We start from the raw sequence: 23,671 nt of genomic DNA, 5'->3' as shown, positions 1-23,671 counted from the left end.
GTCCCCAGGCTCTCAGAGCCCCACACATGTGGTCACAGTGTCCTCTTGTTGTTGTTGGTCCTGCCTGCCTTCTGATGGCCATGTTCATGGTTTGTATGTTGAATGTGGTGTTTGTGTCCCGGGTGGGATAAAAAGCAGGAGTGTTTGCTCCTCTCCCAGGAGTATGAGCAGCTTTTATTTTAAAAATAGACATCTTATTTTGGAATATTGTTGATGTACAGAGAAGTTGCAAAGGTGGTCCTGAGAGATCCCCTGTGCTCCTCGCCCGGCTGCCCTGTTTCACGTCTTCCATCACCAGACGCTCTTGTCGAAACTCAGAAACTGACCTGGTCCTGGACAGGCTGTTAACCAAACTCCAGATTTCTGTTTGCATTTCACCTGTCTTCCCCTTAATGCCTCTTTCTGTCCCAGCGTCCAGACTGCATTATTCGTCACATCTCCCCGGTCTCCTCCCGTCTGTGACAGTTGCTCAGTCTTTCCTTGTTGTTCTTGACCTTGATAACCACAAGGAGTTACTAGTAGCTTTTGAGGTTGTGCTTTGTTTTATTTAATTATAAGAGACGCATATTAGTGCTCACCCATAATTATGTTAAGAATCAACAGAAACCAGAACGGCACAGGTATGGCATATGCCAAGCTGTTGGCGTGGAAAATTCATTCATTCCATGACTAACAGTGTTGATCACCTGCTCAGCGCTGCACTCGGTGCTGAGGACACATCAGTGGAAAGGGAACGTGGCCCCTGGCCCCCCCGCATGGCCAGGTGGCACACGCAGATCCACTTTTGAAGGTCATTCTCAAGGACATCCAGGACTTCCCAGGGAGACGAGGAGGAAAGAGCAGTGGATTAAGACTCAAGGCTGGGCTACTGGCTTTGCCACTTGTTAACCACGCGAGCCGAAGCAATGGGCAGAGCCTCCCCACCCCTCAGCTTTGTCGTCAGGAAAGTGGGGGTGACAACAGTGTCCTCGCTGCTCCACCTGTCTCCTGTATCAGAAGAAATGGTCCATGGGAGAGCGCTTCACTGACATTCACAATAAGGTGGAGAGTGTCCTAACAGAAACGGAGGCACAATGCAAAAAAAACGGAAATGGCTAAATCAGAGTTACTCGGCTGTGCGTTGTCTTGGTCGGAGTTGAATCCTTTTTTGGCACTCTTCTGCCAGATTTAGAAAACCATAAGATTTTTTCTTTTCTTTTGGCCTACCAATTTGGCATATCTAGTATGATAGGTAGATAGGTGATAAATAGATTCTTTTTTTTTTTTTTTGAGGAAGATTAGCCCTGAGCTAACATCTGCTTCCAATCTTCCTCTTTTTGCTGAGGAAGACTGGCCCTGAGCTAATATCCGGGCCCATCTTCCCCTACTTTATATGTGGGACGCCTCCCACAGCATGGCTTTTGCCAAGCGGTGCCGTGTCCACACCTGGGATCCAAACCGGCGAACCCCAGGCTGCCGAGAAGCGGAACGTGTGAACTTTACTGCTGCGCCACCGGGCCGGCTCCAGATTCTTTTTTTAATAGTAAAATACAGTGTTGGCAAAGATGCAGGAAGATTTGCGCTCTCATACACCGCTGATGGGCTGGTCACCACCAGGGAATGGTTTTGAAATGATAGAAATAATCTCTTTTAATCCGTTTTGTCCTCACCACAACACCATAAGATAGAGGAAACAGACTTAGAGAAATTAAGTAACTTGCCCAGAGTCTGGCAGTTAGCAAGTGGCCGAACCAAGCTCTGAATCAAGCCAGTGTGGCCCCAGGACCCACACCCTTAACCTCTGTATTGTTATTTGTTGCCACATAACAAACATCCCCAGACTTAGCAGGTTAAAATAACACCATCTCACAGTCTCTGTGGATTAGGAGTCTGGGGGCGGCTTGGCTGGACCCTCTGGCTGTAGGTGTCTCCTGAGGCTGCCGCTGAGCTGTCAGTCGGGGCTGTGGTGTCATCTGGAGGCTCGCCGTGGGAGCTGGGAATCCGCTTCCAAGCTCACTCACAGGGCTGAGGCTGGATTCAGTGCCATGTGGACCTCTTCACGGAGCAGCTCACAACACGGGAGTGGCTTCCTCGCAGTGAAGGAGAGCAGGAGGGTGCCCGAGCCGGAAGGCACAGGCCGCTCCCGCACCCGCCGTGCTTATGCGGAGTCTGCACCCACTGGACCACGGTGAAGCCGTTAACCGTGATGCTAGGTCATGACCTGAGGCCGTGTTCCCAGCGGCGTTGCTTCATGCCCGCCCCCGAAAGTTTGTAAACACATATTGGCAAATAAAGCACAGAGAGTGGAGACTAGACGGCAACGTTGTTATCTCAGGGTGTGAAAGTACACGTATTTATTTCCCCATTACTGCTGAGTGATATTTTCCTCGATGCTCGTGTTATCAAAAAATAAATGGGGTGGAAGTTGAGGGGATGATAAGATTTTTTTAAAGGAAAAACAGAGCAAACAACTCCAGTTGAACTTGACCTTGACTTTGACCGGCTCACATAAGGAACCCTTGATGTTTGGGGAAAATGACATTCATTTATTACTCTCTGTATAAAGATCAAGAGGATGTTAAAAAGGTTCGATGACTGTTTTTATGGTTTGGAGTTAAAAACTGACTGTGGATTGGCGTGGCCCCTGAGGGTGGTGAGCATCATTAGCCGACGCAGGGGGCCCGGCTGCGTTTACCCACAGTGCTGGGTCTCGTGTGTCACACCCCCCCCTTCTGGGCCTTCTGTTTTATTCATGAATGAAAACGCTGGGTCATTCAATATTAATTCAAAGTTTTTTTGCTTCCTTGTGCTACAGATAGTAATTTGCCTCTGTGGGAAGTGAGTTGTTTTCCTGCAAATGTTTCATTTCAAAGACCGGCATTCGATGAGATGAAAGGTATCATCAGATACTTTCATGGTGTCTAGGAAAGGAGAGGTCAGACAGACAAATTAGACAAATTTCCAGCTTCGTCGCTTACCAGCTGTGTGACCTTGGGCAAGTTGATTGACCTTTCTGAGCTTCAGCGTCTTCTTCTGCAACACAGGAATAATAATAACCTTTACCTCCTAGAGGGTTGTGAGGCTTAAAGGAGGTAATCCATGTCAAGCACTCAGGATAACACCTGGTACATTCACACATTCACCATAAGTGCATGATAAATGGATCTGCTCGTGTGACTTGTAAGAGAGCCCAGCTCCAGCGCCCCCGGCCGTCTGCGTCCCATCCGCGTATTCCCACTTTCCAATTCCCGAGAGATCTGATGGCTACGAGGCGACGTCAGGGCATTTTCTGGAGAAAGGAGGGAAGGACTTGCATGTCTTCAAGTGAGGACAGCTCTGCTCATTTTGAGTTTTTCACTTCCCTCTTTGCTGGAAGGAAAGAAAGATCAGCACCGGTTGAGAGCTATCTTTACCCAAATACGTGTCCCACTTCTACATGCGTCTAGTCGGAGTCAGTCTTGACCCAGTAGCCCTGAGTTCTGGCCAAAGATGACATCAACAGTTTAGTATAAAAAAAGTCACCAGTATGTCCTCATGACCCTGAACTCTCCGATAATGGAATAAACTCTTTTTATTTTAGGATCCGACAGAAGACGATAAAAGCTGGTTTCTTCATCCCTTAAAATAAGGATAGTGTTGGATTTTTAACTGGGCTTTATGTTCAAAGGGCTACACTTTATTACAGAATTAATTCAGAATCCTTCCTTGATGTCCAAAGCAGTCATGGCAAATTAAGAATAAGTTTAAGTGTTTTCTAATGTCGTGGTTTTGTCTGTGTGTGTGTGAGAGACAGAGAGACGGAGAGAGACATCCTGGCACATTTCTTCCCTCTCTGAGTTTTAGTCTCCCCTCCCGTGTAACAGGCACAATAACTACCCCACAGGTTGTGTAAGAATGAAATGAGATCACATGTATGATTGATAGGAAGTGTTTAGCGAGTCCCTAGTTTGATGCAATTATGGCAACCCAGGTCAGAGAAACTAACATTTCCCAACCACCAAACGGGTGCCAAGAAGATAAAAGATGAACAGGGACCCGAAAGGGATTTCTGGGGGCTCCTGGGGGTAAATCCTCACACGCTGCTCTTGGATTCACCAAGCTGTCTTTCCCTCAGTGATCAAGGAGACTCGGGGCTGCCACTTCCCTTTTTTTTTTTGAGGAAGATTAGCCCAGAGCTAACATCTGCTGCCAATCCTCCTCTTTTTGCTGAGGAAGACTGGCCCTGAGCTAACATCCAGGCCCATCTTCCTCTACTTTATATGTGGGACGCCTACCACAGCATGGCGTGCCAAGCGGTGCCATGTCTGCACCCAGGATGCAAACCAGTGAACCCCAGGCCGCCGAATCAGAACATGCAAACTTAACCGCTGCACCACCGGGCCCGGCCCTGTGACTTCCATTTATGTCTCAGGAATACGCTGAGCTGAAAAGCCGTGTGGGGTCAGCCTGGGACACCCTCTCTATGTATATTACTCTATGTATGTTACTAAGCAAAAAAGGTGAAATGGGTCTCAAGAAAATGACTTATAACCAAAACTTCTTTTCTTTTTGAACAAAAAGCATCCATAAATGGGGGCCACTTGAATTTAGACATTTGATTGTTCCCTCCTGGGTGATTTTTGATTGTCACAAATAGGGGCTAACTCAGGGGGAAGTGCTACCGGCATCTCGTGGGTGAGGCCAGGAATGCAGTTAAACATCCTGCAGTGCACAGGACGGCCCTGCACGACAAAGAATTATCCAGCCCACAGTGTCGGCAGTGCCAGGGCTGGGAAGCTCTGGTCTATGCATACATTTAGATATAGATTAAATTTTTACAAAACTTGGATAATTTTTATAATCTGACCTTTCACATGTTAATACCATGGGCATCTTTCCCTGTCCATAAATATTCAAAATGTCAACCTCAGTGCTATTAATGGGTACGTAATATTCCATCATCCGTGAAATGGTCGAATATGTCATATTCTGTTTAACTGCCCTCCATCCTGGTACATTTAGGTTGCTTTCTTTTTGTTGTTGTTAGAGCCAGTACTATTATGAATCTTTTTGTTATTCTTGTTGTTTTGGGGTTTTTTTTAGGAAGATTAGCCCTGAGCTAACATCTGCTGCCAATCCCCCTCCTTTTTGCTGAGGAAGACTGGCCCTGAGCTAACATCCATGCCCATCTTCCTCTGCTTTCTATGTGGGACACCTACCACAGCATGGTGTGCCAAGCGGTGCCATGTCCGCCACCGGGATCTGAACTGGCTAACCCCAGACCGCCAAAGTGGAATGTGCAAACTTAACCACTGCGCCACCAGGCCGGCCCCCTGTTATGAATCTTTTTGACCTACGTCTTTGTGCACTGGTCCCACTATTTTCATAGAACGAATCCTAAGAAATGAGATTGCTCAGTTGAAAGGAATGGGAAGCCGCATCCGCTTGTCCTCACGCCAGCAGGACGTGAGCGTGCCTGTTTGCCAGCAACTTCACTGACACTGGGCTTTCCAATTTTTACATCTGCGGTGTTCTTGTGGTTCCCGGGTCTGGCCAGATCCAGTGTTCAGGGCGGTCTGGCTGGGATGGGGTTGAGGTCCTGGCGCTGCCTCTGTTAGGGCCCTTGGGTGTTGGTTCAGGCAGGATTCTCGTTATATCTGCTGTCATCAGGGGTTCTCATCATCTTTGTTTACCACAGGACCCAGACACATCAGCCAAGCCGCAGCCAAAGTCGACGTTGAATTTGATTATGACGGGCCTCTGATGAAGACGGAAGTCCCAGGGCCTAGGTCTCGGGTGAGTGGAGCACACCTGAGTGGGATGTTTTGGAAAACAGCAGAAGGGGTCCATGAGGCAAGAACACAGCTAAGCTTAGGGACCTGTATTCTTAGCTGCTTTCAGAGAGTTGAGCCCTAGACGTCCAGGACGTTGAACCAGGCCACTCTGCATAAGAAGTCTAAGAAGGCTCCCCAGAGGAGATGTACCAGTTATCCAATGCCACAGTAATGCTGCGTAACAATCACAAGACCTCAGTAGTGTACAGATTGCTCATGCATCTAGGGTTAACCAGGGCCTGGGCAGGCGGCTCTGCTGGGCTCATCTTCATGCCTGGGGGCTGGCTGGCTGTTGGTTGATCTAGGCTCGGTTTGTCTTGGTCACTGCAGTGACTTTGCTCTGCTCCGTGTGTCTCTCATCCTCCAGTAAGCTGGGCTGGGCTCATTCTCATGGCGATGGCCGAGGAGAGCATGCAGGGGTCTCTGGAGGCGTAGGGTCTGCACTGGCCCACCGGCTCTTTCACCTCATTCTGTTGGCTTGCTGTGAGCCCAGGGTCAAGGGCTGGGGCAGAACATCCCAGCAACAGTGGAAGAACGTGGCAATGCTATATGGCTCAGGGCATGGATAGGAAATGCCCTTGAACTTGATCTTGAAAGATAAAAGGGAGGAATTTGCCAAAGGAATGCATTGTCTTCTAGGAAAGTACTTGTGGACAGTCCATGGCATATGAGAGACTTTGGGTAGCTCTGAGCCCCTGGAGTAGATGTTAGTGTGTGAGATGGAAGAGATGCAAAATGAGTCTGATGAGGGAGGTTGAGACTTCTCCTCAAAGAACATGCTGCAAAACCTGCATATCACACATTCTGGAAGGCTGACTTACCTGGATTCTGTGTTGTGATGTGCAATACTGTTTCTAATGTTTGCATCTAAAAAAATAACAGTGTCAACCTCTTTAATACAGATTTACTTTTTTCTCGCATATTTTGTAGATTTTATCCAGTGTCATTTTTTTACCATGAAACCATACCCCTGTTTTCTTTTCTTTCTTTCTTTCTTTTTTTTTTGGTGAAGAAGATTGAGCTAACATTATTGCCAGTGTTCCTCTTTTTTTTTTCAGTCTTCCCAAAGCCACAGTACATGGTGGCATATCCTAGTTGTACGTTCTTCTATGTGGGATGCAACCACAGCATGGCTTGATGAGCGGTGTGTAGGTCCGCACCCAGATTCCGAACCAGCAAACACTGGGCCGCTGAAGCAGAGTGCGCACCTAACCACGATAGCACCGGGCCGGCCCCCATACCCCAGTTGTCACTGCAACTACTTGATAGATCCAGAAACCTTTGTACTGATGTAATTAACTGTAGTTATTTGGGACAGTGTATTGCTAACACAAGGAGACACTTTTTTCATGCATATTTCTCTTGAGGAGGGGTGGATTTTTGATTGAATAGTAGTAAAATACTTGGAATAATTTTTCATATTCTTATCATTAATATTATTTCTATTTTTTATGCAGAGATATATAATTTTATGACACGAATTGCTAATGTTTATTTTATGTCAAATTATTTTTAGAGATGAAATCTCTGTAATGGTAAAGCAGCTAGCTTATGTTTCCCAGTTTCTACATAGAATTGCATGAATAGTTTATGGAGCTTTTGGATTATAAGTACAAATGGTTCTTTGATATGCAAATTAATAAATGCCTTGAGCTTAGGTGTTTTCATTAAATATTTTAGTTTATTTTATTGCTCTCTCCCAAGTGTTTAAATGTCCAGTCCGTCTGTTGTAGTTAGTGGTGGTTTAGCTGGCAGGATTTATTTCCTGCCAACTATTTATATTAAGCAAATTTTAAATGTTTATAATATTGTTGACTAAATAGCTGATTACTAAGTTATTGGCATGACGGGGGAGAGCCCCAAGACTGGGGAAGACATGAACGATTTTAAGCTACTTTGGCAAGAGTGTGTCTTTGCTATAATGCTTTTGTTCTTCTTACCTGCAGGAGTTAATGAAACAGCTGAATATAATTCAGGTAAGTGGGGCTGGGGTAACCTTTCTTCCATTGCTTCTCTGTCACAGTTCCCCTGAGGGACGCAGACGCTAACTCTGGGCTGGCTCTTTTTTTAAAAAAAATGCCACTGACTTTCGTTCCAAACCTTTTTTTTTTTTCCCCAATTTCCCTTGTGATTTCTTCTTTGACTCGTTGACTATTTATGTGTTGTTTTCGCTTCCACGATTTTGTGAGCTTCCCAAATTTCTCTCTGTTACTGATTTCTGGTTTCATTGTTTTGAGGTTGGAAATCACGTTTTATGTGGTTTCAGCCCTTTTCCGTTGATTGAGCCCTCCTCCTGCCTAGCACGTGATCCATCCTGGAAAATGTTCCGCAGGCTCTTGAGAAGAAAGCGCGCTCTACTGTTGCTAGGGGCGTGTCCACAGGTGTTTATGAGATGCGTTGGTCTAGGTGTCGTTCGAGTCTCTTTCCTTGTTCATCTTCTGTTCGTCCTGGCTGTTCGTCCATTGTTGAAAGCCAGGTGTCAAGAGTCTCCGATTATCGTCATAGAACCATTTTCCCTTCAATTCTGTCGGTTTTCGCTTCATCTCTTTTGGGGCTGTGTTGTCAGCTGCTTCTATGTTTATAATTGTCATATCCTCTTGGTACACTGACCCTTTCATCATCATCAAACTGCTCCCTTTACCTCTGGGAACATTTTTTTTCTTTTGTTTTACGGTCAAGTTTGTCTCATTTTAGCAGAAACCATGCCAGCTTCCTCGTGATTGCTGAGAATCATATCTTTTTCCATCCTTTTCCTTTCAACCTGTTCATATTCTCGAATCTAAAGTATGTCGTGTGTAGACCACGTATAGTTGAATCTTTCTGTCCAGTCTGACAGTTTCTGATTTTTCACTGGATCGTTTAATCCATCCACAGTTAATGTTATTATTGGTATGTTGTATTTATCATTTTGTTCCTCCCTTCCTCCTTTACTATTATTATTTTTTGCATTAAGTGAATATCTTCTAGTGTAACGTTTTTGTTTCTTTCATAATAACTATATACTTTTTATAAATTTGTGTTTATTTTTATTTTATTTTATTTATTTATTTTTTTTGGTGAGGAAGATTGGCCTGGAGTTAACATCTATGCCAACCTTCCTCTTTTTGTTTGAGGTAACATCTATGCCCATCTTCCTCTATTTTGTATGTGGGATCCCGCCACAGCATGGCTTGATAAGCGGTGCATAGGTCAGTACCCGGGATCCGAACCTGCGAACCCCAGGCTGCCAAAGCAGAACACACAAACTTGACAGCTATGGCACAGAGCCGGCCCTACATAATTACTTTATACTTTTTGGTTTTCTTAGTGGTTGCTCTAAGACTTACCACATACATCTTAACTTATGAGAATCTTCTTCAGATTTATATTGCAACCTTTGTTGTTGGCATATATATAAAACACACAGAGAAAAATGCATAAAATATAAATTCACAGCTTCATGAACTATTACAAAGCAAATCGGCCATGTAAGTACCCCCAGGACAAGATATACGACGTTGCCAGGACTTACATATACCCTCCATGTGTCCACAGAACAGGCAGGTCCTGATTTGCTTCATTAATTCCACCTTAATCCTGAAAGACTGAGGATCCAGGGGGTTGCAGGTGAGCCTGACTCAGTCTCTTCTTTCCCCAAGAATGCAGAGGCCGTGCATTTTTTCTGCAATTATGAAGAGAGCCGAGGCAATTACCTGGTCGATGTGGATGGCAACCGGATGCTGGATCTTTATTCCCAGATCTCCTCCGTCCCCATAGGTAAGAGCTGGGAACTCGGTCCTCGCTGTCCCCTCTCTCTCTTAGCTGTGGCTGTCCAGACTGGATGCTCCTTCCAGCAGGCACATCCCTGTGTGTTGCCATTCATGTCCCTAAAGGGCAGAGAAAAGGAACAAGTAATTCGTAGAGGGTGTGTTACTAGGGACTTCACCTGTCTTCTCTCATTTACTCCTCCCCAAAACCCCACAAGGTAAAGTGTTCGTATCCCCATTTTTCAGATAGATAAGCAAAGCTTGGAGGGCTTAAACAGCTTGCAGAGGAAGCAGAGCTAGGGTGCAAACCCAGGTCTGTGTGACCACAGTGTCCCGAGTCAGCTGGCTCAGGTTGGGTTTCCTGGAAGAAGAGCCTGAGGCAAGGATTCTGTGCAAGGAGTTTATTGAGGGAGAGCTCTCAGGAGAAAGGGGAGGGAGGGAAACAGCATAGACGCGAAGAAGGATGAGCTCCCAGCCAGAGACCAGCCTGATCCCATGGGGGGCCCTGGAGCATGACTTGCACCCCAGATTTCATCCCAGACTGAGGCAGAGGCTGGCCTTTTTGTGCCCTCTGCCCATCAGTCATTGCCTGTGAGCTGTCAGAGGGAAGGATGTATGTCATCTCTTGGGCAAAGGGGCTTCCGCTCACCAAGGACAATTTTCCAGAGAAGGAGGCAACGGGGGCCACATGCAGCAGCTGGGAGAGGAGTGGCCTGCCTGGTGGGACACCAGCAGCGTCTGGTCTCCAGGCTCACCTCCAGGCCACACGGAGCATGACTCGCTGCTATTGGCGGGCATGGTGGGCGACAGACAGACAGGGCTGGTTTGGACATGCAGGTCGCTGCTGTTTGTGGTTTGGCTGGTTGATGTTCTTCAGATGGATTCCCTGCTGTGTTCTCGGGTCTGTAGGCTGAGCGTCTGATGAAGCCTGGCCCTTTGTGGACGACACTGGAGAGCCCTCCACTCCCCATCAGCAGCTCCATCCGCCCCCGCCCCCGGCAGCCTTGGGCCTTTCCCCCGAGACCCCAAATTCGGTCTCCACCCCTCCTCTGCTTTCCCCAAACCCAGTCCCTCAAACCTATTTCTTTCCCATTAAGATGCAGTCAGACAGTAAGCAGGTGACTCATTCTTTTGGGGAACTCCATCCTTTAGAGATGCCTTGGCCTCTGAAGGCGTTTTGGAGTCTAAGATTTACAAACCCCTGTCTCCATCTTGTGTTGGAGTGAAAGCGATCGGATCTTGAGTTACCCTGAGTCCGAATCCCGGCCCCACCGTATATTAGCCATGGCACTCTTCCCAGTTAACTCCTACATCCCCCACCCCAGCTCCAGGGCCCCTCATTCCCGTCCCCAGCCAGCCAGCAGCGTGCATGTGGGGTGGGGGATCAGGCCGGCTGCAGTTGTTAAAAAACTAGAAGTTCTAAAAGTTCTCTCTCTGGCCAGCTTTTCTCCCGTATCTTCAATCTTTGAGACGATTTTTTTTAATTAGAAATTATTGAGAGTTGACGGTATGCCTGGCATGTTGCTCTGCCTGTTATCCCGTTGAATCCCCGTAACATCGGGTCTTTTAACATCCCCTCCAGTTTACCCATGGGGACCAGCTTCCGGAGGTTACAGGGTTTGCCCAGCATGTCCAGGGAGCCCAAGGATTTGAACCCATGACTCTGCCTCCCAAGCTGCCTTCTGTGATAGCAGCCTCCCAGGGGCTGCCCCTGCCCTGCCTCACAGTGTGGGGATCCCACAGCATCAAAAGGCCGGGCGTAGGACTTCCCCGATCAGAGGGACCAGCTCTGCTTCCATCTTTCCTCCTGAAGCCAACCAGACAAGCTGCATCTGTGGCTTAATAAGCCTTCCCTGGAACTCGCTTATCCACTGAGGCAGAAGAGTCGCAAACACCCAGGCAGCGTGATAAAGACCCAGAGCTGAAAGGCCTCTGGCCAAAAAACTGTTGGAAAAAACCCACAGAGCGCTCCTTCCTTGAGTAAAGAGCGCGTTCCAGCCCTGGGCCCAGCAGCCTTGGAGCGGGGTGGGGAGGGCTGGGGAGGGGAGGGGAGGGGTGGGGAGGGGTGTGGAGGGGTGGGGGAAGAACGTCAACAGCACTCCCCCTCTGGTCCACGACCACCATCCCCCCAACATCCGTGCTCCCCGCTGCAGGCAGAGTGAAACCACAAGGCTTTTCAAGTCTGTTCATTCTTTCTGATCCATCGAGGAGGACATCTCCCCAGTAGTGCTGGGTCTTTAACCCCTGTCTCAACTTGCTCATCTCTTCTTCTGGAGGCTTGGGCAGGCCTCTTAGGGTAGTGACGTAAAGTCTCCTTCCAAAGTAAATTTATTTAAATTGAAAAGTGAACCGGTTTTAAAAAAATAAATATGTTAGATGCGTGATAAAAATTGTGATACTTGAAGACCAAGAGATTTTCCCCCAAAGTCTGCTTCCTGCTCCGAGATTCATCCATTAGTCTTTTGTCATCTCCCACAGTTTTGAGTTCTTGCCTGTGTCGCTGAGTCTCCATCTTATTCATTCATTCAGCTAGTATCTATTGAGCTGACCACTTGGCCACTGCCTTTGAGGGTCTCGCAATGTGGTCTCCTGGCTTCTGTGCCTCCTACAACCTTGTCCTTCCTGTGGGACTTGTGGCCGGGATTAGGGATAATGAGCAAAAATCCCCTCGCATAGTAGATGTTCAATAAGTGGAAGTAAAGGCTTTGACCCCGGGACATTCTGACTCCAGTTGTTTGCACTACTGTCGGGCTCCACCCCCCCTTTACAGTAAAAGCTTCCATTCATTGAGCATCTGCTCTGTGCAGGGGACTTCCTGGGCGTTACTGCTAATCGTCGCCGCAGCTGATCGGCTTTTGCGGGACTCTAGGTTGTTGTCAAGCCGGGAGATGTTGGAGGGTCTTGATTAAGAAACATGTACGTCGGTCTTTATGCACATGTGCAGGGGAAATTCATACAAGGGCAGTTGCTAAATCAAAGGGTATCTTGAGCCTTATCGTGGAAGGTCGGGCCCAGTCTGGACAGTAAAGTTGGCAGGACTCTGGGAATAAGCAAATGTGTGAAGAATCGGATGTGCTGGCCGCAGGCTGCAACAGTCACTCTCTCAGTCCTTGAGCGAACCCTTAGTGCGATTTGACTCACCCAGCGGGCACCGGGGCAGAAGGCGAGGACCACGTTTGCAGTTCTGCCGCCAGCCCTGGTCTTGCCTTAACCTTGCATTCACCTCCCCTTATGCTGCTCTAGTCCAGTGGGTCTCAAACCTAAAGGAGCATCAAAATCACCCAGAGAGCTTGTTGAAGATTTCTGGGCAGCACCCTGAGCGATTCTGAGCCTGCGGGGTCTGCGTGGGCCAAGGAACGGGCCTCTGTGTCCGCAAAGAATAAAAAGACCCCTTCGCGTGTGAAGAGAGTTGCAGGGTTGGAAAGAGGGCAGGGCAGGCGATGGGGGAGGGGCACAGGGACCCCAAGATGCGATGCTATCTCTAACCATGCCCCCCTCCCCTCAGGTTACAACCACCCTGCCCTCATGAAACTCGTCCAACAGCCTCGGAACGCGGTGAGTCCGGGTAATGCAGAGTAAAGCCCAGACGTGTTCGTGCAGATTCAGAGGATGCCTGGGGTGGCCTTTGGAAACAGTCTATTCATTCATCCGTTCATTCATTCATTCATCCCATAAATATTTATGGAGCGCATACTATGCACTAGGCACTTGGAATGCCTTGGTGAGCAGAAACACAGCACCCTGCTCCCATGGAGTCAGTCAATTAGCCACACATGTAAGCAGAGATTTGCCACCATATTAAGTTCTATGTAGGGAGGCGAGTGGTGCTGTGCGGGCGTAAAATAATGATGGCAATAATAACAGTTAACATTGATTAAGAGTGTAATACGCATAGACACTGTGTCCAGCACTTCACAGCTCTAATATTGACACATCTATGAGGCAGATGCTGTTTTATTCCCATTTTATAGATGGGGAAACTGAGGCACAGAGAGGTCAAATATTTGTCCAAGGCCACACAGCCAGAGGAGGTGCTGGGAATAAAACCCAGGGGAGCTGGGCTATTCAGGGATGGAGGGGCTGGAGTCAGGGCACTGTTCCCAGGGAAGTGACGTTTGAGCTGAGATCTGAAGGGGGAGAAGGTGCTAACAGGTGACGAGCCAGCGAAGAGTGGTCCCGGCAGGGAGAAGGGAGTGAGAGGAGACCTGCTGTGGCGAGCTTGAGGAACAAAAGAGGACTGTGTGGCCGGAGCAGGGGGACCCGGGAGGGATCCGAGTAGGCCTGGAGTGGCAGGCAGGGGCCAGGCGACACGCAGCGTCCCACCCTCGGCACTGTCGGCATTTGGAGCCCGATGACCCTCTGTTGTGGGGCCGTCCCGTGCGTGGGGGGATGTTTGATAGCATCCCTGGCCTCCACCCAGGAGATGCCAGTGGCACCCTCCCCAGTTATGACAACAATGAAAATGTCTGCAGACACTGCCAAACGCCCCCCTGGGGGTGAGTTGCCCCAGTCGGGAACCCCCGTGTGCCCTCAACACACCTGTTCGGTGTGGTCTGTATGTGCATGATGTGGGATATATGGCCCATTTAGATGGCTGTGCTTTCTACATCACAAGCGTAAGATGCTCCCCCCAACCCCGCTATTGGGAACACATAAGTTACAACTGGTCCCCACAGCATGCCCCCCGCCCGTTACTGCTCCCCAGACCAGGTTGGGTGGGCTGCTCCCCTTACCGCCAGCAGCAAAGATGCGTTTCCTCCAGTCTTTGTCGCCACGTAAATGGAATCATGCAGTGTGTGCTCTTTGTCATGTCTGGCTTAGTTCCCTCAGAATCCGTCTGCGTGATTTATCCTTGCTGTGTAGAGCCGCAGACTAGCGTATTCTCATGGCTTTAGAGCGTTCCGCTGTGTGAAGATGCTGCGATTAATTTACCCCTTCTACTGTTGATGGGCGTTTGGCTCGTTTCCTACAAAGACGGCTGCTGTGAACGCTCGAGCGCGTTTCTCGTGTTGGATCCACTGCGAGGCGTGGGGCTGCTGGCCGCAGTGCGCGCACGCGGTCCGCTTCGGCAGACCCTGCCAGGCACTTTCGGAGTGGCCGTGGGACCCCCACTGCCTTCAGCGGTGTGTGAGCGTTCCCGTGGCTCCACGTCCTCACCAACACCGAGTGTCATTGGGGGGCTTGCATTTTACTCAGAGAGCAACACACTCGTCTGCACGTGACAAGGCGTGTGATTCCCGAAGAGAAATCTGAGAAAAGCCGGCGAGGAAGGACAGCCCAACCCCATTAGAGACTGACTCCCAGCCTTAAACTTTCTTCCCTTTTAACGGGTAGAGTTGAAGATGATAGGAAATAACCACATTTCCCTCCTTAGAATGGCTGTGCCCTGCTGGAAGGGGCTTGGAGCCGTTCCTGGCCTCGATCCGTTGACAAGTTCAGGGGCTGCTGCAGGGGGATCCGCCAGCCTTCCTGAAATGTCTAGCGAGGCTGTCTGTGGCCTGAGGCTCCGCGGGCGTGTTTACATTCAAAGCCCGGCTTTGTTTCGAAACGTTGTGCGGATCCCAGATGCCTCGGCAGTTGGTGCTGAAAAAAATGTGTCAACAAACATGTCACACACATTTGCAGTGTCAGCTGTCTCCGGAGGCTGAACCATCCCCCCAAAACACGTGATTTGGAGGGCTGGGGAGTCTGATTGGCAGGATGCCCCGCCCCCACCTGTCTCTGCCAGGAGCCTGGAAGCCTCACTCCATCCTTCCTTTCTCCCACCCCTCCCCCTTACCTCTCACCTTTCACCTCTTGCCCAGTCAGGGACCAGTCCTAGCTCTACAGCTTCCACTTGGATTTTTCCCCAACAGCCCCTCTCCATCAGCCCCCTCCCACCCCACCTCCAGACTTCAAACCATCCTCCAAAATGCAGAGTGCGTGGTACCCGTTCTGGATACCCACTGCCTTCAGGATGCTTCCCAAACGCCTCTGCTTCAAATGTGAGCCGGCCCCTGCTTCTTCAGCCTTATTTCTTGACATTTGTTCATCCCCCAATGATTGCTTCAATCTCTACTTTGTCCTGGGCCCTGTTCTCAGTTCTGGGACTCGGTGGTGAGATCCCAGGCTGGATCGCAGTCCGTGCTGACATGGTCCTGCAGAGCTCTGGGTTTGGGGCAGGGTGAGGGGAGCACCCTGGCACAGTCTTAGAGAAGTGGCAGCTGACGGCCATAAGCTCCGCAGGGCGCGCCCGGGGCATGAGGCCGGAGGAGCATCGCTTGACGTCTTGAGTCTTCCAGGTTCTTGGCCGGAGATGCGCTCCAGTGGTGGGTGCGGTATTTTCGCTGTCTGGGGCAGCTTCCTGCCAGGTCATTGAAGTCCTGAGAAGGGGCCCATCAACTCTTTTGTACCCTAACCATGTCACCCTTAAGCGCCAACATAATTATATCATGTGGCTGCAAAAAATGAAGCCATGTCCCCTGGATCCAATATCTGGGTTCCGTTTACAATTTCTTATGTCGTCAGGGCCACCTCATTACGTTGCCCACGGTTGGACGTTGCACGTGCACAGTCACATGGCAATGAATGATGAGCGCAGATGATATCCGTGGCCCCTGGGATGGACGTAGGGCAACTGGCCTGGTCAGGGATGACACGTACCATCCCTGTGACCTCCAGACCTTCCCCCCGTGTGACTGTCCTTCTAGACTGAGCTCCTGCCTCGTCTTATGCCATGTGGTCTCACCAGCTCCTCACGAGCACCCAGGGAGGGGCCCCATTTTGGCAGATGAGGACTCTGAGACCAGAGAAGTTAAGTGACTTGCCCCTGGGAGGTTAAGTGATTGCACAGCCACTTAAACCAAAGCCCGTTCTCTTCACGCTGCGCTTGAGGGCTGAGTTTGACGGCAAGGATTCTCGAGACCTGTCCTCGTTTGATTCTGCTCCTCAATGTCCCAGATATCTTCTGTCCTTAATGTCAGGCTTTGCTGAACAAGAACACCACCCCTACGTCTTCCCTGGGCCCAGACAGACCGTCAAGCTGCCAGCCAGCCCGGTCGTCCGCTGTGTGAGCTGCTTCCCCCGAATCCGATGATGGCCATTCGCCTCCACCCTGATCTCATGATGGGCTTGATTTCTTAGGAGCCCCACTAACAGCTCTGAGCCAAGAGGAAATGCCCCTCAGGGACCCCTACAGGCCAGCCCAGGTCTCCTGGCCGTGCCAGGCAAACTCGTATCCAGCATTACCATGTTCAGGTGGTGGCTGCCTGTGGGGTCTGGCAGAGGATGGAACCTGAAGTCAGCAGACCTGAGTTTGAGTCGTGGTTCTGCTCCTTCCTGTCTGTGTGACTTGGGGCAGGTTGCTTGACCTCTCTGGTCCTCAGTTTCCCCATCTCTGTAATCAGGAGAGTCAGCTTCCCCCGCTACTTATCCTAGACCCAGTCGGGTGGTCACAAAGCAGAAAAAACAACAGATATGTGAACCTGCCACAATGTCTGGTGGTCCAAGATGAATTCCACAGCCACCAGGAGGCTGAGTCCTGGGGCCTCCCTGTCCTTGGGTTTCCTCCTATCCGATGATGCCACTATTTGGGTTTGCGTTGATGTTATTACGCTGATTATGTCCAAGAGAGGGAGAGCCCAAGACGACCCTAATCCTGGGCTCACTACAATCCTCTGTCTTTTCTCTAACTAAGCATTTTTACTTTGGATGAGGTTCAGATTTATAGACAAGTTGTAAAGACAGTTTCCGTCTGCCTCTCAGCCCAGTCACCCCAGCGCCGACACTCACCTCTCCACGGCACCCTCGTCAAAACTGAGACTCACGTTGCTACGTTACGTACCACAGACTATTCAGATTTCCCCAGTGTCCCACCCACGTCCACTTTTCTTTCCAGGACCCCATCCAGGATGCCACCCTGCACGTAGCACAATCCCTTTTTGTTATCCAAATCCACTTCCCGGTGAGCTCGCCGTTTATCCATTGTACAGACCCCCTGGGCCTTTTCCCGCGTCCTGCCCGGGGCCCCAGCTGGACCTCAGGGCCAGGACGGCTCTGCTCATTCCGTCTCCATTTCCATTTGTGTCTTTTCTATAAGAGTGGACACGTGTCCTTATGCATCTGTCAAAACCCGTGGAACGTACAACACCGAGAGTGAACCGTGGTGTAAAATTGGAACGTTTTTCATCACCATTGTACCAGCCACATAACAGCATCTTGAGTTAGTGTCTTAGCTTACTTAACCTAATGTTGGCATTTAGAGTGTTGCTCCTTTTTGTTGTTATAAACAAGGCTACACAAGTAACTGAATGCATAGCCTTTCTCCACGTTTGAAATCGTTTCTTTAGAGGAAGTCTGGAAATAGCCAGATCAGAGTATAAAATATCATCAGGCTCCTAACAAACAGCAACACCCCACGTGGGTGAAACCTGCGGTGGTCGGCGCCCTTCCAGAATCGAAAGTTATCCCTGTTCTTCGCTTTAAGGAAAGTATTTGAGGACAAGCCTGTGGGGAGGTTGGGAGCGTAGGCCCTGCATGTGTCTCCAACCCCATCACGTGGGCGGCTAACAGCCGTGCCTGTGTTTTGAAAGCCAGCAAGGCGCGGGCTGGTCTTCTTCAAGAACTCAGCCACCTGAGTGTGGGCCTGTCCCTCGGCCAAAGGCTGTCTTAAGAGAATTTTGGCCAGCATTTTAAAATGGGGCCATCTCACATTAAAATCTGCGTTTCCCTTTCTTTTGAAATTTGGAGGCGTTGGCTCCCTTGGCCGCAGTCACAGGGCCAGCCTGACCCACCTGGGACAAGTGAGTTCCTCTCAGTGCCCGCCACCGTTTCCCGGGAAGCAGAAGCGAGCGTCTGCTTAGCCTCAGACGCTGGTGGTGGTGTCCTTGCAGAGGGAAACACTTCTCTGGACCCCCAACTATCAAAATTAGAGGAAAAAAAAAATCAACATAGACAAGTAATTTTTCTAACATTGCTTTTCTCGTACTCAGCCCATTCTATTTAACCAGCTCCCTCATCAGTTTGTCCCGCTACACCCTGTTACATTTTTTTCCCTCCCCAAAGCCCCCCAGTACATGGTTGTTAAGTCCTAGTTGTAAGTCCTTCTAGGTCTTCCATGTGAGCCACCACCACAGCATGGCTACTGACAGACGGGTGGTGTGGGTCCAGGACTGGGAAGCGAACCTGGGCCGCCAAAGCTGTGAGAGCGCCAAACCTTAACCGCCAGGCCATCAGGGCTGCGCTACACACTGTTCTCTTCGGAAATTCCAGAGCTGCTGCTGCTTCTTAACGACTTTTTCCCTCCATGTTTTTGAAAAATTAAAGTATAATTTACGTGTGGTAAAACCCATCCTTTATAGTATATAGTTCTTTGAACTTCGACAAAAGCATTGTCATATAGTCGCTGTCAACATCCAGACACATTTGTACATCCGTGTTCATGGCAGCGTTATTCACAATAGCCGAAAGGGGGAAGCAGCCCAGGTGCCCATCGACAGATGAATGGATAAAGAAAATGTGGCATAGCCATACAGTGGAATGGTATTCAGCTTTAAAGGAAAGAAAGTCTGCTGTATGCTGTAACATAGATGAACCTGGAGGGCATTGTGCTAAATGAAATAAGCCAGTCACAAAAGGACAGATACTGTTTCATTCCGCTTGTACAAGGCACCTAGAGTCGTCAAATTCATAGAGATGGGAAGATGGTGGTTGCCAGGAACTGTGGGGAGAGAGAAAGGAGAGTTACTGTTTAACGGGTACAATGTTTCCGTTTTGCAAGATGAAAAAGTCCTGGAGATGGACGGTGCTGATGGTTGTGCAACAATGTGAATGTACTTAACACAACTGAACTGTGCATCTGAAATGGTTAAGATGGCAAATTTTATGTTACTCCTTTTTTACCGCAATTAAAACCAACCCAGACCCAAACAGTTCATGACCCCAGACATTCCCCGAGCCCATTTGTAGTCAATCCCACCCCAGCCCCTGGCAACCATGAGCTGTTTTCTGTCCCTATAGTTTTGCCTTTTCCAGAACGTCCTATAAATGGAGCCACCCAGGGTGTGACCCTTCGATTCTGGCTTCTTCTCTCAGCATCGTGACTCTGAGGTTCTTCCATCTTCTTCCATGTTATTGTGTGCATCGGCAGATTATTCCTTTTTATTGCTGAGTAGTATTCCATGGTGTGCATGTCCCACGGTTTATTTACCCTTCCCCCAGTGGAAGGGCATTGGGGTTGTTTCCACTTTTTGGCAACTAAAAATAAAAGCCCCTGTAAACATGCGCGTGCATTCACCTGTGTGTGGACACGCGTTCACTTCACCTAGGTAAGTACCTGGAAGTGGGTTGCTGGGTTGTGTAGGGTGTGTGTATGTTTAACATTATAGGAAACTCCCAAACTGTTTTCCAAAGTGGCTGCACCATGTTGCATTCCCACCAGCCGTGACTGAGAGTTCTAATTGCTCTCCATCCTCCCCAATACTTGTTATTACCCATTTTTTGTTTTTTAGCCATTCCGACAGGTTTTTTTAGATTTTTCAAATTTTTCCTTTTTCTCTCGAAAGCCCCCCAACGCATAGTTGTATATTGTTAGTTGTGGGTCCTTCTAGTTGTGGCATGTGGGATGCCGCCCCAGCATGGCCCAATGAGCGGCACCACGTCGGTGCCCGGGATCCAAACCAGCGAAACCCTGGGCCGCCGCAGCGGAGCGCACGAACTTAACCACTCAGCCACGGGCTGGCCCCCTGACAGGTTTTTTTAAATTTCAGATTCAGGGGAAGTTGTAAAAAAAATATTACAAAGAGGACCCCTGTATCCTTCAACCACTTGCCCCCCGTGGTAGCATCGTGTATAACTACAGCGCCATAGCACAACCAAGAAATGGGCACTTTTTTAAAAAGCCCAGAGCGATCCTGGTGGCCGTGTCTCAAAGTGCAGGAGGAGCTGTCCTATCCACACCGGCCTGTGTGAACGCGTCCACTGTGAAAAGCTTCCCTGGTGGGCAGGGGGCTGGGGCAGGCCCAAGGGGTCACCGTGTGTCTCCCGGCCTTTCTGCAGAGCGTGTTCATCAACAGACCTGCCCTCGGAATCCTGCCCCCCGAGAACTTTGTGGAGAAGCTTCGCGAGTCCTTGCTCTCGGTGAGTTTCGGGGGACTCCCTGCCGTGGTTGGGGCCCCTCCATGGTCCAGCCCCGCAGAGCGGCTGTCTGATCTCTTGGAGGCGGTACCAGCAGGGGACGGGGTGGACTGAGATGCCTAATGATTAAGAAAGGGGTATCTCTACTTCGATCCGGCTCTCTGTGCGGTTTCTTTCATAAAGAGTGTTTTTACTTTTCCTTTTGCGGAAAAGAAGGGATTTCTTGTATGCAGAAAGAAGGGAGCTCGGGAGAAATTGTTTGTCCCATGACAGGAGTTTTGCAGACTTTCATGAATCCTCCCTGACATTTTGGTGTTAGTTATTACGATTAAGGTCATTTGGAACCTCAGCTTCCCACCTGTCAAATGTGGGTGTCTCAGGGGTGGTGGTTTCATCAAGAGGGACAGACTGGGCTTTTCTTCGCCCTTTTATCCTCTGCCGTCCAGCCCCAGGGCTTTCCAGGGCTTCTCCTCTGCCCCAAACAGCCCGAGTCCACTCTCCCAGTCCAGCTGCTTCCGGGACGTCCCAGCTTCCCTCCTCCCCACCCCCCCACCCCGCAGCCTTCAAGGGGCAGCGTGTGGCCCCTGCAAAGCCACAGCTCCCGCTCGGGGACGTGGGGAGTCCAGACGGAGCTGGGCCCACAGCTGTCTCCTTCTCTGCAGGTGGCTCCCAAAGGGATGTCCCAGCTCATCACCATGGCCTGCGGCTCCTGCTCCAACGAAAACGCCTTCAAGACCATCTTCATGTGGTACCGGGTGAGGTTGGGGCGTGAGTGCACACACGCGTGCACACACACACACACATGCCGAGGCTCCCCAGCGCCCAGCCACACACTCCTTGTCCACCTGTTCATCCCAACTGGCCAGAGACCATGGTCGAAGTCCCGGGAGCCACTGCCTGGACGGGGCCTTCCAAACATCCCAGTGGGGTATGGTGCAGAGGGCGGAGGCTTTGTAATTATTCCGTTTTACCTGGCATGACATGTACCATGTCAGCAGATCTCCATTGTTGCTAATGGAATAGTAACACACCTTATATTCATCTATTGATTTCATAGCAAGGACGTTAACCATCTTGTGCTTCAGTACAGAAGTGTAGTGACCAACGTATAAGACCAGCTCTTGAGAATGACTCCCTAGTTGTCAGGACTCAGTATGGGTTGAGTGGAAAGTTGAAGCCCCCTCCTGCCCCAGAGGGTCTCTGAGATTTTGTTCTCTTCTGTTTGGTCAGAGTAAAGAAAGGGGTCAAGCCGGTTTCTCCAAAGAGGAGCTGGAGACGTGCATGATCAACCAGGTGAGTGCAGGGCCCTCCGCCTGGTCCCTGGGGGGCTGCCGCGGCCCCCAGGCTGACGCTGGTTGACGGACACTGTTCTTCTCAAATAGGAAGCTGTCATAGTTGGCCATAACAAAATCCCATGGACTGGGCAGCTTAAACAACAGATGTATGTTTTCTCCCGGTTCTGGAGGCGAGAAGTCCAAGATCAAGGTGCTGGCTGACTGGTTCTCCGGGGCGGGCTCTCTTCCTGACTTGCAGACGGCCGCCTTCTCGCTGTGTCCTCCCACATCAGGGAGAGAGCCAGCAAGCTCTCTTGTGTCTCTTTTTTTAAAGGACACCAACTCCATCTGGGGCCTCCCCTCATGACCTCATCCAACCCCCTTTACTCTCCAAGACCCCGGGTTCAATACCGTCACATTCGTGGTTAGGGCCTTGACATACGGATTTGGGGGGATGCAAACATTTGGTCCATAACAAGGGGTCCCCAAGCATTCTGACCCCCAGTCTGTTCCCTTGGTATCAAGGCCAAGAGGAGCTCTTCTTGACTGGTGCTCATCAGTTTCCCAGGACAGCTTCCTGAATTTGACCCACCCAAGGAGGCCTTTAATGTATTCTCTAGAAAAATCCAAAATGTCAACACAAATGTTATGTGCAGGAGTGTTCACCCTGTTGGTGCTTACAGTGACGATAGCCAGAAAAGACTGGAAACCACCAATCCATCCAGTAACAGGGAAAGGGGAATTAAGGGTCGGGGTTCCAGATGGAACCAGAAGTGCCCAGAGTTCCCAGAGGTGCCAAGGAGGCCACTGTTGGGGACAGCGGTGGTACAGCCGCAGGGAAGGCCAAGAGAGTGGAGGCCAAGCTCCCCAGCCAGCTTCACCAGAGGAGGCCCAGCCTACCCCATTTCACATATGGGATCCCATTATGATGTAGACGGAAGTGTCTGCTGCTTAAAAACAAAAGAATCAAGAGCCACTGAGCTCAGTTATCCACTACTTACATCCGCAATATTCTGCAGCAGAAATCATGACCAAGGAGTTCTCTTGGCCCGGAGACATGCATGCTATAATTCAGTGAAAACAGTGGAATGTAAATTGTATGGACACTGTGCTCTCACCCATGTAAATAAATACAGAGGAAATTGCCAGAAGAAATCCTGCTAACGTGTTTACAAAGGGTTGCCTCTGGGTGGTGAGATTTTTATTTTTTTTCTTTTATGCTTTCTTAGTTTTTTTCCCTAATCCCACCTCTTATTGGCAATAGATCCACACCTTTCTCCATGTTCATACAAACCTACAAAAACTGAAGCTTTTTCTTTTTCCTTCTAACCATTTTTTGAAAAAAATGGATCCTGCCCTACCTCTTTCTCTTCTGATATCCAGGGACATCCTATTCCATCGACGTTTTTAGATCTCATTGCTCATGTTAAGTGGCTGCATCACAATATGTGCAATGATGTGTGTGTATCATGTTTATAACCAGGAGCGAACAAAGGAAACTGACAAGAGGGTATCCTGGAGTTTGTGGGGGGAGGTCCTGGAGCTTTTCCCAGGGGTCTCAGAGACCCCATTGGAGATCAGCCAGCCCGAGGAAATGCGGTATCAACCCCCAGAGACTCGGGGCCCCTCTGGTGGCCTCTGCAGTGTCCCCAGCCCTTCTGCCCGAGTCAGCTGGAAATGGATCTGTTGCCCTGGCTGGGTGGAGCGTCAGGAAACCCAGCCGCAGCGCCATTCCCTAGGGGCTGGG

At 49.7% G+C, this 23,671-nt stretch overlaps 1 protein-coding gene across 2 annotated transcripts in view; it reads left to right on the top strand.

Annotated features, from left to right (window-relative positions):
• ABAT (4-aminobutyrate aminotransferase) overlaps positions 1-23,671 on the top strand; it is an 89,625-nt gene that overhangs the window by 50,365 nt on the left and 15,589 nt on the right. For both annotated transcript variants that reach the window (XM_023616351.2, XM_023616353.2), the window contains exons 3-9: positions 5,657-5,754; positions 7,739-7,768; positions 9,431-9,548; positions 13,044-13,093; positions 20,573-20,653; positions 21,313-21,405; positions 21,881-21,943. In XM_023616351.2, the coding sequence (XP_023472119.1) occupies positions 5,657-5,754; positions 7,739-7,768; positions 9,431-9,548; positions 13,044-13,093; positions 20,573-20,653; positions 21,313-21,405; positions 21,881-21,943 (533 nt within the window). The remainder of the gene's footprint in view (positions 1-5,656; positions 5,755-7,738; positions 7,769-9,430; positions 9,549-13,043; positions 13,094-20,572; positions 20,654-21,312; positions 21,406-21,880; positions 21,944-23,671) is intronic.

Source organism: Equus caballus, chromosome 13, assembly GCF_041296265.1.
Source record: "Equus caballus isolate H_3958 breed thoroughbred chromosome 13, TB-T2T, whole genome shotgun sequence".
In the NCBI taxonomy this organism is placed as follows: domain Eukaryota; kingdom Metazoa; phylum Chordata; class Mammalia; order Perissodactyla; family Equidae; genus Equus; species Equus caballus.
The sequence above is the reverse complement of the archived record's forward strand: the minus strand, read 5'-3'. Positions and strand labels throughout refer to the sequence as shown.